The sequence below is a fragment of the Carcharodon carcharias genome, chromosome 1 (assembly GCF_017639515.1).
Source record: "Carcharodon carcharias isolate sCarCar2 chromosome 1, sCarCar2.pri, whole genome shotgun sequence".
Lineage (NCBI taxonomy): Eukaryota > Metazoa > Chordata > Chondrichthyes > Lamniformes > Lamnidae > Carcharodon > Carcharodon carcharias.
In genome coordinates this window covers 167,926,116-167,944,371 of record NC_054467.1, presented here as the reverse complement: position 1 = coordinate 167,944,371, position 18,256 = coordinate 167,926,116, and the positions used below count along the sequence as shown (strand labels likewise).

General features: G+C 43.7%; 1 protein-coding gene across 1 annotated transcript in view; it reads left to right on the top strand.

The window, feature by feature from the left end:
- LOC121275632 (protein FAM149A-like) overlaps positions 1-18,256 on the top strand; it is a 150,987-nt gene that overhangs the window by 47,805 nt on the left and 84,926 nt on the right. Inside the window, exons 2-5 of the mRNA XM_041183130.1 lie at positions 2,737-2,829; positions 11,499-11,612; positions 15,579-15,714; positions 16,871-17,013. Of these exons, the coding sequence (XP_041039064.1) occupies positions 2,737-2,829; positions 11,499-11,612; positions 15,579-15,714; positions 16,871-17,013 (486 nt within the window). The remainder of the gene's footprint in view (positions 1-2,736; positions 2,830-11,498; positions 11,613-15,578; positions 15,715-16,870; positions 17,014-18,256) is intronic.

The window sequence follows — 18,256 nt, the reverse complement described above, 5'->3', positions numbered from 1 at the left end:
CTCAGGAGGCCCTGATTGTTCTCCTGGAGGAGCCTCTCCATGAGAGTCACCACTCTCTCCTTGGAGGAAGCATGGCGCTCGGCCATGACGCTCATTGCATCCAGCACAGAGACCATGCTACGCATAACTTCATGTATCTCCGTCAGATCCTCCCGCACACCCTGCTGCATTTCCAGCATTTGCTGCCTCATGGATGACTCCAGAGACACATCTTCAGCCATTGACTGAACATGTGCCTGGACCTCACCTGTCCTCTAACTGCTGGCGCCATGGGCCCTCTCTGTCTCTGCCCGCACCTCAAGCAAGTGTGAAGTGCCCTAACCGCTGTACCCTGGGACACTAGCTGAAGATCTAATTCCCACCGAGGTGCTAGTATCTGTGCTGGTGCCTGCCTGGCAGAGATGGTATGACGCTGTTGAGTCGATAGGTTCTGGGCCCTCAGGGGTAAGAGGGGGTCCCTTCCACTTCCTCCTCCTGGTCCTACTCCAGTGATGCTAAAAGGAAGAACAATGACATTTGATTAGTTGATGTGGAAACAATGTAAATTTGCATTTCTGTACCCCGGACCATCCTTCCATAATCAATGGTCAAACCATGTTGCAAACTTCAATCACTGAGCATTCAGCAGTGCCATGGCTGCTGGTACACACATGGTGACCTCAGTGCTCAGCAAACATACCTCCCTGTGGCACCCCAGCCTCACCACCACCGGTGGACCTGGGGGCACGGCGCCTCTCCAGATCCATGGCTTGCTGTTCAAAAGGAGTCAAGATGGCCAACAAGCATGTGGAGCGCAAAAACCAGCAGATGGATTAATGCCCCGTCACCTGAAAGCTCCCCTCCCAGCATATTAGCACCCTGACTTTGACACGCTTCCCAGTTCCACCACTCTGCCTAGGTGCAGATCATTGAATTTCACCCCGATTCTATACCCTGGGTGTCAGTGTCACACATGCTGTGGGTGCAGAACCCATCTCAGCACCACCTTCTAAGGGTGAACTAGGCATGGGCAATATCTGCTGGCTCTCCTAGCGAGGGAAACATGCCGTGAGGGATTGAATGCTGTAACAGCACTCGAAGAAGGGCTGGGAGGAGGAGGCAGAGGGGCCACCTCTCACACCTGACTCAACAGCTTTGCACCATCTCTGCCAGGCAGACACCAGCGCAGATACTAGCATTCGGTGGGAATTAGATTGTCAGCTAGTGTCCTGGGGCACAGTGGTGAGGGCATTTCACACTCGCTTGAGGTACGGGCAAAGACAGAGAGTGCCCAGGGCGCCAGCAGTCGGAGGATTGGTGGGGTCCAGGCACGTGCTCAGGTGGTGACTGATGATGGGCCTCTGGAGTTGTTCGTGAGGCAGCAAATGTGGGGGGTGCTTTTTGGGGGATGTGGGGGGGCCTTTGGGGGGAAAGGCTGACAGCTGCATTAAGTGACTTGAGGCAACATGGTACTCACCTTTCCCGAGAGCAGGAGATCGTTGAACCCTTTGCGGTGCTGGACCCATGTACGTCGCACCACATCATGGGAGCTCACACTCTCGGCCACCTCCTCTCACGCACGTTTGGTCAGGTGGGGAGGCCTCTGCCTCCCATCCCTCAGAAGCAGGACCTCCTACTGCATTGCCACTTCCTCCAGGAGGGCAGCTAGGCACTCTTCTGAAAGACGAGGGGCACACTGCCCCGTTGCCCTATCCTTCGGCCTGGCCTGCCCCGCTGGCTTACCCTCTGGACTTGCCTGCTCACCAGAAGCCCTCTGCTGTGCTCTTCTACCGGCCATTGTGAGCAGCCTTGCAAAGGCTGCCAGCGCTTCATTTAAGCAGGCCGCCAGGTCGCCATTGGATGCAGTGGACAGTGCACTCCCACCGCCACCCGCCCACTCCCGATATCCTCAGGAGTTAAGCAATATGCTGGATGGGCCTTAATTGGTCCTTCTGCGTAAAGTGGCGGCACGGACTCGATCGCGGGCGACGATCAGGTCCACGCATGCCTGCGTCTGCTCCAGCTCCGCCCACCCGACATGGGGAAAATTCTCCCCTAAAAGTGTACTTTTAAGCACTGATGCTCATTTTTCTAACATAAATTTGCTGGTAGCTTTCTGCAATACTAATGGTGTTTTGTAACTCTGTTAACAGTTTCATGGATGATCAATTCCATGCAGTTCACAGCAGCTGTTGTTATGGTTTGCTGCCTGCCCGAGGCTGGTGGGAGGAGAAAGTCTCTCGGTGAAAATAAATAACTCCATCCTATATTGATGTGGCTGTGAGTCATAGTGCAGCTGTCACTTATTGCAGAGTAATCTGCTCCATACAGCATAAATCGAACAAACGCCAGGCAGCAAACAAACAACTCTTTCAATGACACAAGTAAAGCACGGCTTCATTTCTGACAACACTGCCCATGTGCTCAGGAATTCAGCTGCAGCATGGTATGGACAGTGGATGAGGAAATGCAATACTTTGATGATTCTGAAGAGCTGACGTTGGTATCATGGGTATTTGATGTTTGCAAATTAGGTGAATCCTTTGGGAAGCTTCATCTATAATTTGCAATTTTTCTGAAAATCTGAAGACTGTCAGGTGGAGAAATCATGCCTTGGATCGGGCACACCAGCAATATTTGCCTTCTGACTTGCCTTTTGTGCTATGTGATCTGAATTCAGAAACACTTCTTTGATCTGAAGGGTCTGTGATTTAATGCTTGACTGATGCATGGTGCCAGCTCTCTGTTTTCTCCCAGTTTTGCCTGTCTTTCCAATAACCTCCAACAACTGTATAAGGGCAACAATAAGGAAGGTCAGCTGAACAAAAACCTGGGCCTTGTTGTAATAGGGTGAGTATAGGATACATCTACTGAGTGTTAAATTTAGTGATCCTTTGTTAGGCCTATTGAAGCATTGTGCATTTCCCAAAATAGGTCTGCATACAGTATTAATATCTATTCACAGAATATTAATGTATCTTTTTGAATACAGAATTAAACTTGCTGTAGTTATATAATGGGGGGCATGTTTTTTTAGATCATTTGTTTCTGATATTTTGAATGGAAAACGAATCATTTGTAAGTCCACAAAGTATGAATTATTAAGATTTACATGGCTGTGCTCCCAGACACTAAAAGATCGATATATTTCTCCTTTTCTTTTTTGCTTTTGGTACAGTGCTGTGATTTATTTCATATTAATCCTGGTCTGCCTTCCAGATCAAATAGAAATAAAACATACTTCGCTAGTATTGTTTATTTTTAGCCTTCTGGCACTTTTGGCAGTTAAAAAGAGCAAATAAGATAAGTCATACAATTGCTTTTTAAAATTTCATTCAGAACATGCAATCTTCAAGTAGAAGCCTCCCATTTTAGATATATGTGTTCATACATTTGTTTTTATTGTATTGCCCTATTTATTGATCCTTATGAGATTTACCTTTATTAACCTTTGTTTTTATTTAGAAGGAAACATGATTTCTTTTATTTACAGATAATAATTTGAAATTTAGTGGGAATAATGATTTTTTCCATATTGGAATAATATTCACCATTTTCCTAACCATAATTTAGATGCTGTTGTGTAGGAATCTCAGAGATCATATAGATGTGCAAAATTGACATTGAATTCACAATATGTTCTGCAGGATGTGTGTTTGGTTATTGCCATAAGCACCCCTCATAAATATCAAACAGTTAGAAATAATGGTCATTAACTTTAGATGTGTTTCTTCTGTCTGTGGTTAGTTATTTCAAAATATAAGGGTCAATAATTTACCGCCCGCTTGCAAAACTGATGTGGATCAACTGACAATTATAGAAATGGTTTGATTTTTATTTCTATTGAACTCAGTCGAAATTAAAATGGGTCAGTTCCTAGGATGGCAGCTGATCAGCATCACTTGTTTTGCATCCAGGCAGCTAGTTGAAAATCTATCTGATGATTTTTTTTAAACCGTGGCTGGAGTTTTGTGGTCATCGGAAAGGAACAGCGTTTGATGTTCACCTGAAAGGAAGCTGCCCACACAAAGCTTTGGTGGTCTCTGGAGCTCAGATTTGAGGGAAAAAAAATTGGATGAGGTCTGATAATGGACAGGGGATTGTGATGCACCATTAACCTGTGCTTGCTCGTTAATATGTAGGCAGCACAAAAACTTTGTGGTGCCTGCTAATTTTATTGAGAGTTACGGTCGGCCCAGCCATAAGCATGCAGCTTAGTGGCTGCATGCCTCAGCAGGGAACCCATGTTTGTGCGAATGTTGCACCATTTAAAGCTAGCCTGCATGGCTGACTGCACCACTTAAAGGGCAGGTGAATTTTCATTGCAGCATTTTCCTTGGAAGTGCCTGGAAAAGACCTCCTGGCCTCCAAGAAAAATGAAAATGGTGCAACAGGGCAGAGGGCGTGCTCCAAGGTTCCCTGATGCAGCACTGGATGTCTTGGTGGACAGGAGAAGAGATATTTCCCAAGGGAAACATCTATGATGTTTCATGTGGCAACATGACTCTCATTCCATACATATGGGCCAGGTGATTGGATTGTGCACTGGAGCCGTGAATCAGGTAGTAAGTTGATAGCCCTGCTCACCCAGCAGCCACCCTCTGGTTTGCCAAGGTGGCTTAAATACTGAGGAAACACTGGACTGAATAAACGTACCATGATATGCTGAGCATGGTTGCAACTTCATGTTCGGAGAAGGAATGCTTTGTGATTGCAGTACATTTGTGTAATTAGATGCACTGCCTGCAAAGCCAGGTTTGTGCAGTGGGAAAGCCCACTATCCTGGCAAGACCGTGTGCATGCTCTCCTTGCTTCTCTCTGGTCAGAAAGAAAACAATGAACTCTCCTCTTCTGGCATAAACAACATCAGTCACCTCACTTATGCAGCAGTGGACAGTGAATGGGGAGATGATATGTCACAGGTGTTGCCTGCTCCAGCCAGAAAGGTTCCCGAGCGCAGGAGGTCGTTGAACCCATTGCGGTGCTGGACCCATGTACGTCGCACCACAAAGATATTCATGATCACAACACAGCACCTTGCCCTGCCCCGAGGCTGTAAATCTACCTGTAAGAGGTGGCAGTTTTCAGGGAGTGCTTCCTTTGTAAAACTGAGCCGATGTGCACAGTGCTCTTGATTTGGGTTAGGTAAGAGAAATTCTCCTGGAAGATCTTGGATGGAGAAGGCCTTCTTCTTCTCTGTCTGAAAGAAGTTTGTCCTCTTCTGTACTGCTTTTGCTCCAGCTCTCTGCCATGCTGCAGATCAAGGAGATGGTTAATCTAGCGGCCATAATGGGAGCAAGTGATCTGACCAGAAACCTTGAAGTCAAAACCAAGGTCTTCTCCGCATGCACCACTCTCTGTTGACTTCACCAACTCTGTAAATGCCCAAATGCTTGTACAAACTGAGACAAAGTAAGTAAAAATTAATCACCAACTATGATCCCTATAAATTGCTCTGATGAGGGTGGAGGGTGTGTGTTGGTCGGCGTTTCAAGCTGTTGACCACATGTTCAGCAGTGTGTGTTTAAGAGAGGACATTAGGAACAGCTAAGTTGAAAATGGCAGCATTATATGCCAATTAACATAATAATTTGCCTACTTTACATACTTTTGGCACATGCTTCTAATGTTCCTAAAATTGTTTTATTTTAGATCTGCAGCATTTTAATTTTCTTCCGAGGGAATGAAATTCCACATTTGTAAACTTATTTCTTTCAGTAGTAGTTATTATGTAGTCCATTAGTAATTATAACTTAGTATGTTGTTCAAAGTGTAGCTACTCCTGATTGAATAAGGCTTAAGTTTTTCTACCATCTTTACAATGAGAAGAGTAGCTCATTAGTTTAAATTCATGCCAAGCCAGTGATTTCTATGCTGCTTCCAACTGCAAAAACTGCAACAATGGACATTGTGGAGGAGCAGGGTATGCCTGACAGCAACTTTGTATTTCTACATTTAACTGCACATGTGTAACTGTTGGAATTTGCTGCCTGCTTTACATAGTAATAACAGTGAGAACTGGCAGCTTCAGCATTATTGCTGCTGTAAATTCCAGTAAGTCTGATATTATTTGGTGCCTATTGACTTTGACCAGTGCATATCAATCATTAACTAAGGCTGTTTACACATGAACTTACCATTCCACTGCTGCGAAGTAATTCACCTAACAGGATTAGGTGCAATGGCTGAAGCTCACAGCTGCAAAACAGGTATGAATACATTCAATCAGGGAGACGTCAAGTAGGGTCTGTAGCATCTCCCAGCACGTCGGGACAATCAGAGAGGTGAACTATGTTTGTCTTTCCTGGCCCATGTTGGTGGCTGGTGTATGAAGCGTTTTCAGCAGTTTGAGAGATATTCGATTTACCTTCTGAGTTATCAGTTCACCAATCAGGCACCCAAAAGCCATTATTAAATTTAAAATACTTCTCCTTTTCCTTAAGCCCCTCCATGACCTTCCAACAGCTGATTTCTGCAATCTCCCCAAGGATCGTATGCAATCCTCTCCCCGCCCCTGCCCAATCTGTTTCTCTCACTTCAGGTGCTAGTAACCTTTTCACATGAGTGATGGCTGGCTATTCCACTGTGGAAGATGTCACAATGAGATTGATTCTGTCCTCATTCAGCATCCATGGACACGTTAAGAGATTAATGATTAGAAACCATGGCTGAATTTTCTATTCTTATTCCCAGGGTGTTTAGGCAAACAACAATGTCTCAAGCATGAGACCTGATAACTCTGCACAAACTGGGAGTCAAACCTGGGATCTTCTGGAATAAAAACTGAAAATACTAGAAGTACTCAGAAGGTCAGGCAGTATCTGTAGCTTAGAATCTTTTAGGAAAGGATGTAAGATGTCCAGAGGTATGAAAATAAACCTGACACTGGCATTCGATCTTAGTTGATGCACTATGTAATCATTCCTTACTATTACGTAGTGATATTAAATTAATTTTAGTGTCAGGAAATAGGTGGGTCAAAGATTAAACAAATGTCATACCACTAAGTGCAAACTTACAAATTGTATAGGCAAAGGCCATAGAGAAGTGTTTTTTTAGATATTGCAAGATGCAACCTGGTGTTGGAAGGCATCGAATGAAGTGAGTTTCTGACCTGAAACAACTTTAGCTTCACATTGTAAATCAGTAACCATGGAAACTCACCACTAACACATGTAAAATATATCTTAAAGTGATGTTAATTAATAAAGTAATTTAATCAAAAGCATGTTTGTGAGCACCATGAAATGCTTTCCTATGTTAAAGGTGCTATTTAAATGCAAGCTGTTTTTGTATAGTTGCTATTTATAAGGAAGAGAGACTTGCATTTATATAGCACATTATAATATTTCAGAAACATGTCAAAGCAACTCCCTCATAGACTCATAGATGCCTACAGCATAGAAGGAGGCCATTCAGCCCATTGTGTCCGAGCCATTCAACAGAGATCTGGCTACACTAATCATATTTTCCAGTGCTTGGTCCATAGCCCTGGAGGCTATGGCAGCGCAAGTGAATATCTAAATACTTCTTAAATGTTACAAGAGTTTCTGACTCAACCACCATTTCAGGCAGTGAGTTGCAGATTCCTGCCACCCTCTGGGTGAAAAGATTTCTCTACAGCTCCCCTCTTAGCCTTCTACCTCTTACCTTAAATCTATGTCCCTTTTCTATTAACCCCTCTACTAATGGAAAAAGTGCCTTCCTATCCACCCTATTTATGCCCCTCATAATCTTATTCACCTCTATCAGGTCCCCTCTCAACCTTTGCTGCTCCAAGGAAAACAACCCCAGCCCATCCAGTCTTTCCTCATAGCTCAGACCCTCCAGCCCAGGCAACATCCTGGTAAATCTCCTCTGCACCCTCTCCAGTGTAATCACATCCTTCCTATATTGTAGTGACCAGAACTGCACGCTGTACTCCAGTTGTGCCCTAACCAGCGTTTTATACAGTTCCAGCATAACCTCGCTGCTCTTGTATTCTATGCCTTGGCTAATAAAGACAAGTATCGCATATGCCTTCTCAACCATCTTATCTACCTGCCCTGCTACCTTCAGGGATCTGTGGATATGCTCGCCAAGATCCCTCTGATTTTCATTACTTTCCAGGTCCTACTATTCATAATGTAATCCCTTGCCTTGTTAGCCCTCCCCAAGTGCATTACCTCACACTTTTCCAAGTTGAATTTCATTTGCCACTGCTCTGCCCACCTGACCAGTTCATTGATATCCTCCTGCAGTTTACGGCTATACTCCTCACTATTTACCACCCTACCAATTTTCGTGGCATCCATGAACTTCTTTATCATACCTCCTACATTTAAGTCCAAATCATTTATGTACACCACAAACAGCAAGGGCCCCAGCACCGAGCCCTGTAGAACCCCACTGGAAACAGACTTCCAGTCACAGAGACATCCCTCTACCATTACCCTCTGCTTCCTGCCTCTCTGCTAATTTTGGATCCAACGTGCCACTTTGCCTTGGATCCCATGGGCTCTTACTTTCTTGATCAGTCTGCCATGAGGGACCTTATCAAAGGCCTTGCTAAAGTCCATGAAGACCACATCGAATGCATTACCCTCATCAATGCTCCTGGTTACCTCCTCAAAAAATTGATCAAATTTGTCAAACATGACCTTCCCTTAACAAATCCATGTTGACTATCCCTGATTAATCCATGTCTCCCAAGTGCAGATATATTCTGTCCCTCAGAATTCTTTCTAGTAACTTCCCTACTGCTGAGGTTAGACTGACTGGCCTGCAATTTCCTGATCTAACCCTTCCTCCCTTTTTTAAATAATGGGACAACTTTAGCAGTTTTCCAGTCCTCTGGCACCTCACCTGTGGCCAGAGAGGATTTGAAAATTACTGCCAGGACTGATATCTTTTCCTTTACTTCCCTCAACGGCCTGGGATACATCTCATCTGGTCCTGTGGATTTATCCACTTTTAATGCCACTAAACCCATTAGTACCTCCTCTCTCTCTCTATGTTAATTTCCTCTAATATTTCACAGTCCTCCACCCTGATGTCTTTACCTGCATCATCTTTTTCCATTGCGAAGACTGACGCAAAGTATTCATTCTTCTCAATATTCAACTTCGAATTCCATCTCAGCTTCTCTCCCCTCTGAGGACTGCATCCACATCTTCCGGGTCCACACACAGATTACCTCTATGGTCCCTAAATGGCCTTACTCTTTCCCTAGTTATTCTCTTGCTCTTTATATGTTTAAAAAATCCCTTTGGGTTTTCATTTATTCCACCCACCAATGCTTTCTCATGCACCCTCTCAGCTTTTCTAATTTTCCTAAGTTCCCCTCTGCACTTTTTATTCTCCTCTAAGGACTCTGCCGTATTGAGCCCCCAGTATCTGCCACAAGCTTCTCTTTTTTTCTTAATCCTAACCTTTATGTCCCTTGACATCCAGGGTTCTCCGGGCTTCGCCCCCTACTTTGTCTTTACGGGAACATATTCACCCTGTACATACACACCGATTAAAAATGAGAAGCAAATCCAGAAATAACAGTTAAAAAGATATACAAATCGGTCTTTGCTGGTCCGTGAGGAGTAGATGATGAAATGCTGTTGCCGTTAAGTTGGAAGATTTCGGTAGAGCTGACTTTGGGCAGTTGAGCAGTTGTTTTGGACATCCTTGGTTCTACAGGTTAGCTGAAAGCAGTTGTTCTGGTTTATCTTTGACTGTGACTTTGCTGACTTCTGACTTGCTTCCAGCAATCAGAGACAGAGGACTTTTTTGCCTGCAAGTGCAGGGATGCCTAGTTGATGTTCTTCAGTTGTGACCTTCACAGTTTTATGAAAGTATAATAATTTTTATAATGTTATTCTGGTTTATTGTCAAGTTGATTTATGGGTGTGAGTGTAAATGGTTCTGTCTGTGTGATTTAATTACATTTGGAGTCAGGGAGACTATAAGCTTGAAATTATAAAAAGAAGTTAGGCGTAGAAGTGTACTGGAAATGCTAAACATGGATGCTGTCTTAGCATATAAGGTGTGAAAGAAATTTGCATTTTTAGCTAAGTGAAGGAGTTGTTAGGATGTTTACAACTAGCCAGAGAAACAAGGCCAAGCAGTGTGTTTATTTTCCCCAAAGGTTACTGACAATATTGGCAAAATGAAAGATTTTATATTATGGGAAAAGTACATTTCCAAAGACATATGGAACAATGGAATTTACAGACTAAAGAAAGAGAAAAACATATATAAAGGGGAATGAAAGGCTGTGTTGGGGGGGCCATGTAAGATTTAATGGGAGTGTGTGAAATGGCCTTCGGGAAGCCTCCAGTCATTTGTGCATAAGCCTGCTGTGTCCAGTAACTAACATTGGAGACAAGCTTTTGGAATTCCACTATCAAGTGGGTATTGTGGTAACTTGCTGGCTTGCTTTTTAAATTTAAAATCTATTTTGGACTGTTGCCTTAAAAGGGGTGTGTAATTGGGAATCAGGTTAATTAGGAATTTTAGGATTTGTTATAGTATTAAGTAATTATAATCTAATGTATGAGCTTGAAATCTTTTCTTTTGTTAATAAATACTTTAATTTTTAAAATCTCTAAATGTCTTAGTGGACTCATTACTTCTGAATTCAGTGCACACATCTCACAATAAATACAAATTGCAAAACTGTTGTGACAGTGTGGCAAAGTTTCCCTTGTGGATTTGGTCTGCTTGGCACACATCATCTGCCACGTCATTCCAACAGCACATCTTTGCACACCAAACTTGGAGCACTATAACTAGCACGCAGAACTAGGGTTGCAGTTGGCTTTTTAACTCCTTTTCTTGTGTAGTCCTGGAAGGAGGAAACATGTCCTTCACCCAGATCAGCTTTCTTTTAAACTCACAATATGTCCACAGTCTGGGTTATAATTCATAGGAGATGATTTCTGCTGAGATGGTAATCAGCCTTCATTTTCTCTACAACCACAGGAGATTACAGTTCAGATTTTGCATTGCATATTTTCCTTTGAAGTGTCTCTGTCTGAAGTAGGCCTTGACATCTTTTTAGGAGTGACATTCTGTTCTCTGTACTAGTTGGTCAAGTGTAATCTACATAAGAATTTTCCAGCAAGTGGTTACTTTACATTCTCAGCCAGCTTAATCTTGCATGTCCTTTTTTAAAAAAAACACGTTTTACTTAAAAGTTCAAAATATCTGTAAGTAATTTGGGGCTATGATCCATGGTCATGACACAGTGGCATGCCTAAGCTCGACTGAGGGCAGAGAAATGGGAACTCAAAACTTAGGAAGTCTACCCCTTGCTTCTCAGCCTTGATGAGTGCACATTGGTTTCATTCCCTCCTCCCCCCACCCACAGAGCAGTTAAGGTGAGGTCCTGGTGAATCTGGGTCCAGGTAGAATTTGAAACTATTCCAGTGGTCTTTCAGTGGGACTCTGCTGAAACAGCCATGAAATTTCAGGATTTTTGTTTTGCCATTACCAAGTCAAGAAGTAGACTATGTTACTCTAATTACTTGTCTTTTACTTTCCAACAGAAAGGGAATATCAAAAGGAACAGCCGACTTTCACTGCTTTCCTGAGAAAACAAATGATTCTATTCCAGCTAATTTTACAAAACATGTTCAAGGAGCAATTCAGAATTACAACAGGTGAAATGTTTTGATGTATTATTCAATAGATAATTAGAAAGAAACTGTAGAGTTATGAATGATTAATGTACATGAGAATTAGTTTAGTCATGAGGTGCAGCCAGGTGTAATTGTTGAATATAGGTGTATTTGCACTGACAAGGCTTCTGGTAGATAGTATTGTGTTTTTTTAATAAAATCGTAAAGCAAAGGCAATAACCAGGATTTGATGGAGTCTGCAAACTTGATAACCGGGGTGAGGGGGGTGGGGGAATGCTGGGAGAATTGGGTGGGAGTATCTACTTTCGATTTTCAGCATCAGGAAAACTGTCCCCAGAAGGGCCGACATGGGAATCTCGCCTGCTGGTGCCTGGATGTTAATTAGGCTCATTAATGAGCCCTTTAGAACCAATTATATCTGAGATTGTCTAAATTCACATTAAATATCCAGAAGGGGGTCGGGAAGGAGGAGGACCTCCTCGTGAACCTGCTCCTGGGCCTGGCCAAGTTGGCCATTAACAGGTCCAGGCAGCGGGCGATCGACGGGGGAGTCCCGCCCGATTGTTTGTCCCTCTTCTGCGGCTACGTTCGCTGCCGGATGTCCCTGGAGAAGGAGCAAGCGGTGTCTGCTGGCACTCTCGAGGCCTTCCGTGCTCGGTGGGCACCGCGGGGACTGGGGTGTTTTGTTGACCCCTTTAATCACATTTTGATTTAAAGTTTGTAAGTTTCCTTTAAACTTTGTTCTTGGTTTTACAGCTGACCTGAATTAGGGGCTGTGCCTGATTTATCCCAATTTTGTTGATTTTGGTTTTAAAAGATTAAATATCCATGCGAAGCCAAGCTACTTCACTAGAGAGCAATGGAAAATTCAATCACAATTAAATATAGAAAGCTGAGAAAAATGTAATGTTCCAGAGTGCGAGAAATGGAGGAAGATGTGTTTCAAATAAGTGAACCTATAGGAGAGAATTTACTCCCAGTGATGGAGAACTCATTGGAAACCAGTGGAGCCCCACATCGCTTCTCTCCAGGAGGCCCAGTGCAATTTAATGCAAGCAGGCACTCAACTAGCCAGTGCCAAGCCTCCTATATGATCAAGGCCCCAGAGGGTGGAAAATCCATCCCCATGAGCTGCCGGCTAATAAGACTGGCAGCTCCCCATTGCCAGCAGCCCCACCAGGAGCAGCGGCTACTGCCTGTAATACTCCAAGACCTTCACCAAGGATCATCGCTGGATTGCTGGAGACAGCTGAGTGGGTAGGATGGGAATCGCGGGGAGGGGGTTGGCAGTGAGGAGTGGGGGGGGCGGTCAAAGGCAAGTGCAGGGGGTTGGCTTTCAGTGCCACCCTCATTCCCAAAGCTGGGTACCAGCTGCCACCACCCCCCTACTCCACCCCTCCCCCCACCAAAAGGCCACTCGATAACCTGACAATGTTTGCTGGGTGGCCTTTGGAAGACACAGGAGACCTGTGCAAGTCCCATTAATTCCTGAGCCACCATTGAATTCTATATCTGAGATTGCCAGAATTCATTGGTGGCTCAGGAATTAATGGGACTTGCACAGGTCTCCTGTGTCTTCCAAAGGTCACCCAGCAAACATTGTCAGGTTATCGAGTGGCCTTTTGGTGGGGGGAGGGGTGGAGTAGGGGGGTGGTGGCAGCTGGTACCCAGCTTTGGGAATGAGGGTGGCACTGAAAGCCAACCCCCTGCGCTTGCCTTTGACCGCCCCCCCCACTCCTCACTGCCAACCCCCTCCCCGCGATTCCCATCCTACCCACTCAGCTGTCTCCAGCAATCCAGCGATGATCCTTGGTGAAGGTCTTGGAGTATTACAGGCAGTAGCCGCTGCTCCTGGTGGGGCTGCTGGCAATGGAGAGCTGCCAGTCTCATTAGCTGGCAGCTCATGGGGATGGATTTTCCACCCTCTGGGGCCTTGATCATATAGGAGGCTTGGCACTGGCTAGTTGAGTGCCTGCTTGCATTAAATTGCACTGGGCCTCCTGGAGAGAAGCGACGTGGGGCTCCACTGGTTTCCAATGAGTTCTCCATCACTGGGAGTAAATTCTCTCCTATAGGTTCACTTATTTGAAACACATCTTCCTCCATTTCTCGCACTCTGGAACATTACATTTTTCTCAGCTTTCTATATTTAATTGTGATTGAATTTTCCATTGCTCTCTAGTGAAATAGCTTGGCTTCGCATGGATATTTAGTGTGAATTTAGACAACAGTAAAGCAAATGATGCATGTTCATGAAATATTGCAATGCCTGTTGTCTTTCAGATTGTGTGCTATTGTTTAAACTTCGCTGTGTTCTTGAGTCAACAAAAATAAGGCTCTGTGATTCCTAAGCTATATAAACCACTAATGAGGATTAACCTTACTCCATAGTAAATTAGTCAATTAAATTTTCAGAAAGTGGATATGTGAGATTGGCCCTAGTATCCTGAGTTAGTGAGGATAAAATCAACCAGATCTTAAGCCCCTGTCCAGCATATGTGAGTGGACATCAGATGATGACTGGATTAGTACCCGCTGTGATGCTCCTGTAGTGGGATAGCCTACTGACTGTTTCCTGACAAATTGATACTTGGAGAACCGATAACATAGTGGAAGCAAAGGAGTCATCATCTTCAGCAAGAAAATTGTGGGGGTGGAGGCATGATTAAAATAAAAGTTATGGTCAAAACCTTGACATAGCAAACTTTTCATCATACTATTTTCATTCTAAAAATTTTGACAAAATGTATCTTGTTTATGTGATGTCATAATTTGTTCCTATGCCCCAAGTGGCGTTATAGTAGTGATGCTGTTAAGTCGTTGACAAATTTCATTTTGCCACATTAGTACCCTGGCTGAGATATTCGTAACTGAAACCTTTTGTCAGCCTTTTGATAAATGTCTAGGATCAGGTTACAAAATGGAGATGGAGTTGGTGGGGCATTAGGGGCAGTGCAATAGACCTAAGGGAAATAATTATTTTTGTCTGTTGGTGCTGTAGGCTTCTCAGCAATTGCTCAATGCTACTTCTTGCACACACAGCCTCCTCCCCCCAACCCGCTTCAGGCTGCCACAAACTCCCTTTCCCCGAGAGACTTTGGCAGGGTCAGTGCTGGAAGTCACTGGAAGGTGCTCCTTCATAGTTATGCTGGTGAACTGACACCATGAACCTTTGGGACTATTATAACCACAAGAAAATGTGGATAACCTTGAAGTGCTGAATTTTTGTGGGAATAAATTGATTGTGAACTTGAGAGTTTAAACATGTACAACAATGTTAAAACACTGGATAAATACAAAACAGCTGCCCCTATAGTGGGGATGTTTCAACTATGGAGTAATGTGTGTTTAAAAATGTGTGCCAGTATATTTTTATCAAATCGTCCCACAGAAACTCTGATTGTGATAGCAAAATTAAGTAGAATTATTCAAGAGAGATTTGGATACCTGAATTTATATATTGGTGTCAACTTTGACTCAGTGGTAGCACACTGGCTATCGAAGGTCATGCGTTCAAGCCTCAATACAGAGACTATAGTACACATCTCGGCTGACAAGTAAATGTTGCACTGTTGGAGGTGCAGCCTTTCAGATGAGACGTTGAACTGTAGCCCTGTCTGTCCTCTCATTTGACATAAAAGAGCCCAAGGCACTATTTGAAGAAGAGTAGGGAAGTTATCCTGAAGCCAACACCAAAAGCAGATGATTTGGTCATTTATTTCATTGCCATTTGTGGGACCTTGCTGTGCAAAAAATTGACATTACAATAGCGACTACACTTCAAAAGTTCTTCATTTGCCATGAAGTGCTTTGGGACATGCAGAAGTTGAGAAAAGGTGCTATATAGATTGAAGTTCTTTCTATATTTTAATACCATACTGGGAGAAATACAAAGGGAATGTGGGGGTTCTATTTTAATTCTAATATTACAATGGCTGAGTGGATTCCTTAGCATGTGATGGAAAGTAACTTTCCTTTTCTTTTTAGTAATGAATCCATTGTATCTGAATCACCCAGTGGGCAGACCACACCAACATACCTTAATAATTCTTGGTCTGCAATCCAGAGCTATACAACAGGCCTGTCCACAGAGCGCAGTTCAGTCTACTCCTGGAGAGATGACGTGAGTATCGCAGGGTAACAAGGATTCTGGGAGTTATAGACAGGGTATGAAGGATGTTAGGGGTTAGAGGCAGGTGACAAGGATGCTGGAAGTTAAATATAGGGTGAGGAGGATGCTGGGAGTTATAGTTGGTGAGTAAAGGATGCTGGCAGTTACTGACAAGGTGTAAAGGATGTTCGGGGTTACAGGTGGGCTGTAAGGGATGCTTGGTACTGTAGAATTCATCTGAATTCTGAATCGGTTTTTTGTCTGGCCAAAGCTGATTATATCCTTCCAATTCTGAAATATTGTTTCCAATTTTCACCTTTTTTCTCCTCTTTCTCTACTGAAAGTCAGAATTCTTCAGGCACCTTCTGCCACCCTGCCCAAGTGCCTATTCTTCCTGTGAATGTGAGGAAACTATTCTACAGCAGGGGAATCAATAGAAAGCTAGCTGCTGTTTTCACCTGATGCTCACACACTGCACTTTCAGCAGGGTCACTGGATAACTCAGGAATAGGACCATATGAATTGCGAGATGATAAAAGACCAAGGGCTGATCCTGCTAGTCGCATGGTTAAACGATCATGGAATTGTTGACTGATCGTAGCAATTCATCTCTATCAATTAGTCTACAACAGACCGAACATGATGCAAGTGATGGAATGCTTTGGAAATCATTAATCCAAACTCACCTGTTCCCTCCCAAGTATGCTGCCATCTGTCATGTCTCAGATTATTCATGGACCATACCCAATATGTTATTTTCTGGAGGTAACCTACCTGATTTTCCAGGAAATCCTGGCTGCTTTTTACTCCCTTCTAATCCAGGGGCATGGAGGTCTATCCCACAGCCTCAGCATTGGCCAAATCGATCCACATCCGTCAAAATCTTAAGAGGTTTATACTCAGATTTGGATTTCTTCATATTGCAATAATCAGTTTTTGCTGTGTAAGTTTAGAGGCAGATTTTTGTGTTTCATATCTGATGTTATGTTCTCATGGACTGGGTCAACTGAAATCCAAGCTTCTCTAGATTGGATCAATCCAAATAAATTCAATTTGCACCAATTCACAACAGCTCTCATATTCTGACCCGATTCAGTCAAAGAGAGTACAAGTTACTTTCTTAAGAGACATCACTGGCAGACAATGACTCTCTATGCTTGGGTTTTAGGAATTTGACAAAGCAAACACGCGGACAGTACATCAGCTGTTCTGGGAAATCGATGAGATGCTATTTGAAGGAAAGGTGAGCAGTCGTACGGAAAGCATTCAAACTGAGTGTCAAGAATGGAGAGAACGTTCACCCCAGCTCAGGTCAGTACTTGAGAAACAAGACATCACCTATCTCGAGATAACAATTAACAGCAGTATCAATGGAAACAATATGCCAAAACTAGCCATTTATGCCGTGAGAATGAGAGAAAAATAGGGGGAGGGTATCTTAACCCTAGCTGTTCAGCAAAAAACAGATAGGTGAGCAATTAACATGCCCTATTTACTAATTAGCTGCTTCGTGCTGAGTAGGTTCAAAGACATTTCCTTAAAGCCGATGCTGTCCTTCAAATAAGCAGCTCAGGCCCTGACTGAAATTCTAACTGAACGTAGGCATCTATGGCTTACCTGCCAGGCTGAAGCTGCTCAGAAATGGATCATGATGTGAGGAAGCCCTGAAAGGTGAGTTGTTTTACTATTCTTTGTGGGGCAAAGGGGATCAGAAGGGCTCATGAATACCTTTAGGCCTCCCTTGCCCTGGACTCTTCCTTCCCATGAGACGCACCCCCCAACCCCCCAGAAGCCCCTTCCCATAACCATCTGCGAGCTCACAGGCAGTGCTTATTATGTTGTTATGTTATTCATTAAAGAGCTGAGAACCAATTGTTCTATGAATATATATCCCGGATTACCATGTTCACTGTGGCATTGCAGTCATGTGCCGAGTAGCAATACATCAGTCCACCAACCACATGGAAAGGGGAAAGAAATGCACTTGATGAGGGTCAGCATTTCGATTCTAAAGTCTGATTATCTCTAACTTATGGGAACCTGAAGGCATAGGGATGCCCAATTTTCCACAATCCAGCTGCTGATTCCTGGCCATTCCAGGTAGGTAATGAGGACCAGCATATAAAATCACCGTGGGCTCATGCTGCTGCTGGATGCATCGGAATTAACATGAGGCAGGTTTTAACTTCTGCCGGAGACCTTCTGGGATCTAAAATCCCACTCATGGAAGAGGGAAAAAAAAATCTGACACAAAAATAGAAAATGCTGGGAACACTGAGCAGCTCATTCAGCATCAGTGGAGAGCACAGCTGAGGTGATGTTTGAGGAGTAATTCTATCAGAATAAAACAATCACTTAAATGGAATCAAAATAATGAGAGCAAAGAGGGGCAAAATCCAAGGCTCCCCATCATGGCGAAAATTCCGGATATGGTTGAATTTTCTAAGTCCTACCCTCAACCCGACAATTCCCATCTTCACGGGGGCGGGACTGGAATTGGGCTGGGATTCACGCATACACAATTTGTGGAGGAAGCTGGCTATTGAAATCACCA